The sequence below is a fragment of the Chinchilla lanigera genome, unplaced genomic scaffold, assembly GCF_000276665.1.
Source record: "Chinchilla lanigera isolate Chin_1 unplaced genomic scaffold, ChiLan1.0 scaffold00263, whole genome shotgun sequence".
NCBI lineage: Eukaryota > Metazoa > Chordata > Mammalia > Rodentia > Chinchillidae > Chinchilla > Chinchilla lanigera.
In genome coordinates this window covers 6,314-11,681 of record NW_004955664.1, presented here as the reverse complement: position 1 = coordinate 11,681, position 5,368 = coordinate 6,314, and the positions used below count along the sequence as shown (strand labels likewise).

The 5,368-nt window shown below is 48.9% G+C and overlaps 1 protein-coding gene across 1 annotated transcript; it reads right to left on the bottom strand.

Annotated features, from left to right (window-relative positions):
* Positions 1-1,609: 1,609 nt before the first annotated feature.
* Positions 1,610-5,061, bottom strand: LOC102017292 (PRAME family member 12-like). The gene is made up of 3 exons (XM_005415066.1): positions 4,724-5,061; positions 3,756-4,346; positions 1,610-2,261 (listed from the first exon to the last, which is right to left on the bottom strand). The coding sequence occupies exons 1-3, from the start codon at positions 5,059-5,061 to the stop codon at positions 1,610-1,612; spliced, it is 1,581 nt and encodes a 526-aa protein (XP_005415123.1).
* Between the last annotated feature and the right edge of the window lie 307 nt (positions 5,062-5,368).

The window sequence follows — 5,368 nt, the reverse complement described above, 5'->3', positions numbered from 1 at the left end:
TTTCACTTATCTAATTTTTCCTCTCGGTGGCTATGACTTGACCCTGGAGATTTCCCAGCCACCTAGGGCAGCAGCAGTTACCGCCAGCTGCCAGGCTCCACACTCAGCTATGAATCAGAGGGTTGTTTAGCGTCCCTGTTTTTCATGGGGCAACTCTAATACACAAGGATATCTTGGAAAATTGATGACATATATCACTGGAACGTGACCCAGCAGTGGAGCTCTCAGGTGTTTTGTCTGTGAGCAGAGCTCCAGCCAGATGTTCCCAACTCCTTCATCACTTCTGGTACTTGGCTGGGAGAGTAGCTCAGTGGTAGACCACTGGCCTGTCATGAATGAGGCCCAAGACTTTATCCCAAGCACTGTACCAAGTGAAGGAAGGATCTGAAGTGCAGCAAGTTATTTTGAAGCCTGGAGATTCTGCAGCCTATCCCCAAGAACACAAGACAATCCAATGGATATTTTTCTGCAACCATTGGAAATTGCTGAGGACAAATTGGAAAGTCAAACTGGGTATGGTGGTACATGCCTTTAATCCCAGCACCCTTGGAGGCAGAGACAGGATCGCTTCAAACTTGAGCCTTGTCTGGGTAACTTAGTTACTTAGTGAGTCCCTGTCTGAGCGTATAACCTGCAAATGGAAGAGGAGCTAGAGATGGAAGGGGAGGGAAGTGGACATAAAAATAATTAAGATGTATTATGTAAGTAACTTCACATGATGAATGTGATCATTAAGTAAGGCAAAAATATAAAAGTAGAAAAATATTAAACAGTAAAGGTCCGGGGATATAACTCAGTAGCACAAGCACCTGCCTGGCAAGTGAGAAGTCCTGAGTTCATTTCCTGGTACCAAAAAAAAAAACCAGTAAAAAGCGCTGGAGATTCAGCTAAGTGTGAAGATCCTTAATTCCCTGTTCTATGAACACAGAGAGGAAAGTTAAGCTAACCTATCCAAGATGAATGTAATTATTAAGTATGTCAAACCTATTAATAAATAAAAAATAATCAATGCATAAGTAAATTGGAAAATCAAATTACTGGGTCACCAGGAGAGAATTGATATTGATTCCCTTAATTTTTTTGTCTATTTATATATTTACTTATGTAATAGGATCTTAGTATGTACCTAAGTCCGGCCTCAAGCTGGAGGTTATTCTCCTGCCTCTGTTTCCAAGGTGCTGGGGTTATGGACATGTGCTTCAATCCAAAGCAGGTTTGCCCTAATGAGCATTTCAAAATCATCTCTACAGGATTAACAATGCACATATTCATTACCTCCCTTCTCATTGGTAAACAATCCCTAACACTCGCAATTTCATAGAGGAAAGGTTTATTTTATTTTACAATTCAGTTTATAGGCTGTCATGGCAGAGGTACATGGCAGTAGAAAAACACTTTATGACCTGGCTGTGGGAAGCAGAGAGGGAGGAAGATAGATTTTTCTAGGCCACGTCCCCAGTGACCCACCTCCTCTGACCAGGCTTGGCCTCCCAAGATCACATGAAGGTATAAACTCAGTGGACAAATCCAGTGATGAGAATCACGCACACATGGTGCACTCACCTCCTGAAACACCAACCTGTCAGTGCAGGGGGTGTGGAGGGGGCATTTAGATGAAGAAAATACCTTCACTGTGTTGGGAATGCACACAATTGTAGCACCTAAGGTTACTTTGATAGCGATGCTCCTCTGTGACTTCCCAGTCCCCACTGGGATCCAGGCTATAGTACTGGTACATCATGCAAATGTTGTAGGAGTAGGTACAGGTCTGGACCCTAAGAGATGGTCTTAGCACCTTCAGAACCTGTGTCAATTCTGCACGGACCTGGGCGAATAGCTCAGGGTACACAAACTGTGCTGGAACATTGGACTCATAGCTCTCAAGGGGGGCAGGATACAGCCCCTGGGACAACTGGCTCAGTCCAGCAGTGAGGTGCAGCAGGACCTGAAGGGTGCCCAAGGAAAAGTGGTTCCCATAGCAACTGAAAGTCTTGAGCTGGGTGCAGAGGCTCAAGGCAGGTAAGATGGCAAGGATCTGGGAGTCTATGAGGTCACAGTGCTGTAGGACCAGGGTCTCCAGGTTGCTGGCCAGTTTGTCTAGCAGAACCTGGAGGGTGTCAGGCTTGAACCCCTTCATTGAAATCCTCCTCAGGGTCAGGGACTTGAGCTGGCTTGTGCTTGCACACTGGGACAGATGCTTCAGGTCAGATTCCTTCAGTGGACTTGAACTCACGGAGAGGGCCTCCAAGTGGATCGGGCTTCTGCACAAGAGAAAGGTTATTTGCTATGAATGGGGTGATGAGTGGGGTGCATTAGAAATGACCTCAGTGCAGGAGAGCCAGTTTATGCGAGTGATGCCAGCACCATCTGATGATCATCGGAATGCTGTGTGTTGAAGACACGGATCCTTCAAGTCACCGTCACTTGTGTGCTTGGCTCAGTCCCATTCTCTACAGCTCCCTGTGCTCAGCACCGTGGGGAAATTCACGGCTCTGGTTGGAGGAGGCCAGTGAGTGACTTGGAGGAAGGATGAACTCAGGCAAGCGTGGGCAGTGGACTGGAGTTGGCTCTGTGTCCTCAGCTACGTGTGTTTCCCTGTTCACATCCCTGCACTCCTCCTCACCCTCAGCTCCAGACTGCTGCCCTTCCCCTCTGCTCACTGCCCTGCCTTGAGCACTGTTATGGTTTTAAACTTGCTGTCCCCACAAAGCCGTATGCTCTCACTGGTGGGGGTTGGGGGAAGTGGCTAGATACGAGTGTGATAACTGGGTCAGTGTGATGATTGTGGTTTTTTTAGTTCTTGGGAATCAAACTTGGGACTTTGGTCTTGCCTGGCAGGCACTGTGCCATGGAGCTATAGTCCCAGCCTCAATAATTGGTTTTTGCATGGCTGGGGCGGATGGGATTATTTAAGGAGTAAGTGATGCCATGGGTGTGGATTGCACCGAGCAATAGCTTTGTGGCCTGGATGGAATATAAGAGAAGAAGAAGGCCAGGCATAGTGGTGCATTCATACAATCTCAGCACTGGTGAGGCTGAGGCAGGAGAATGATCTCAAGTTTGAGACCAGCATGGACTCCAAAGTGAGCTCAAGCCCAGCTAACCCGAAGTGCATAGTGAGACTATGTCTCAAACAGGCAAAAAAAGTAAAGAGAGAGAAGACAGAGAAGGCAGCCAGCTGCTTTCTACCTACCATGCCACAGGCTTATTTCTCTTCCATGCCTGGAGCCAACGGACTAGGGACTAACACCCATATAAGCTACGAGCTAAAGTGAACCTTTCCCCACGTAATTTGTGTGTGCTGGGTATTTTGTTCCCACGGGGAGAAAGTAGTTATGAGAAGCAACCAGCAGCCTTTCCCTAAGGACCCGGAGAAGGGCTCGCTGCCCATCACGGCTGCTGAGCACAGTCACCTGTCCAGTGTGCGGGTGTGCGGCCTGCCCCTGCATGAGTGCTCTCTCTTCCCTTTCCCAGGACCCTACCTAGACCTGCTTCCTAAGAGGAGTCATATCTGCCCTCATTTTGGCTGCTCCCTGCCTGCTGGCTTCCTGGTCATGACACCTGCTCCAGGCCTCCTGTCCCGGTTTAGTCCCTGCTTTTACAGGGGAGGCTATGAGAGACCTTGCCATGGTCCAGACAGTGCTGTCTTTCCCACTGCCTAGTGTCTTCCCCTGGGCCAACTGATGGGGACAAAGATGCCCTACTAAGTTTCACTGTAACCAGCAATGTGCAGGGGAGCACCCCCCCCAACTCACCTGATGATCTTATGCAGATTTGCCTCCAGGAAGAAGAGGTCATCTACATGAAGCTCCCGGAGATTTTGCAGCTGTCCTAGGTGTAAAGCATACATGAGGGAATACCAGTTGTTTTTTGAGGCTGAATTAAGTAATTTTGGCCTCAGGCTGCTGAAATGCAATCTGTGAAGGTTCTTCATCTTCTTGAGCTGAGGAACAAATGTTTTCATTCTTTTTTCATCCCAGTAACTAAACACACCCAGCTCATGGATTGAGTCCAGTCGCACAGCTCGCAGAAGCTTGAGGATTTTAAAGCCAGCACAGGACTTGATCATCACCTTCTCACAGTACAGGTGCACTGAAGCTTTTCTCTGCCTGGCCCACTTCAACAGGCAGAGCTGCAATGTGTCATGTGTGGAACAAGTCGGACACCAGGCTTTGAAACAAAGGTGTGTGAGTATTGTTAAGTTCGGCTTCTTATCACTTAACCCAGGTTTGCCCATTTCCTTACTCCTGGCAACTGCTGAGAGGGCTGCACTCACAGCTCTGGGCCCCCCAGTCCAGAAGTCCCGGTGTACATCCCTCCAGTCCAGCACCTGCAGTTTCCACCTGCTGTGGGCAAAACAGAAAGCAGCCTCAGAAGTGAGATAAAGACCCAACGTCCTAATGTGCTTCTCTTCTACTTTCTGGGCACCAGCTGCACCTTCACTTTTCCTGTCTTCCTTTTTCTACCCTTTTAACCTCTGCATGCAGCTTGGTTCCTTTTCTAGGTCCTGTGAGAGCAGGAATGGGCGGGCTCCTCCTGAGTTCCTCACTTCATTCTCATGCAGCCTTCTCATCAGGAAAACACTGCCACATGGTGCTTAGCAAAGGTCAAGCCTTCTGTGAAGCTCAACACCAGAAGTCACTCCCTGTCTACCTTGCTCCTTGACACCACCTGCCCTCCGTGTACTCCCGCAACCCTCCTTGCCTGCGTGTGTCACTCTCACCTCTTGTGAGCCTTCCATGACAGCTGTCTATCAAGTCCTTCCAGTAGCGCTTTCAGGGTACTTAGGTTTCTCTGTTGTGGTGTGATATCTCCAAACTGAACATGTGGGGTCTTCTTTTTCCACAAATCCATGAGAGTCATCAGAGGGAGGTAGGGGAATGGCCAGGCCTGCACCATAGCCTTCAGGACCTCATTGTGTTCCCCCATGAAGGCGTTCATGAATAAGTCATGGAAGCTCAAGGTGGGCAGGTCATGCAGAGCAGCTCTGGCTATGGTCTCACTCTTCAGCAGGCTCTGCTGGACCAGCTCATCCAGAGGCGGTGGGCTCTGCATGCTCATGCTGAGATACCTGCAAGGAGAGGGGAGACTGGCTAACGCTCAGGAAGGGGCACTTGTTCAGACCAAGCAGAGGGACCCATTCTATCACATGGATCAACTCAGGGCCTAGGTCCCTGATCTGGCTGGGGCGGAGCTTTCTCAGTTTAACCTAATTTCTCTGATCTGGGTAGCTGGAAAGCCATACCTCTGCCCTTTTTGCACCAAACACCACTACACTATACATTTGAAAACACTCGTCCTTTGACTTCCAGGCCATCTGCAAATTGGGAACGGAGTGCTGTGAAATCTCAGCTTCCTCTTGTTTGGG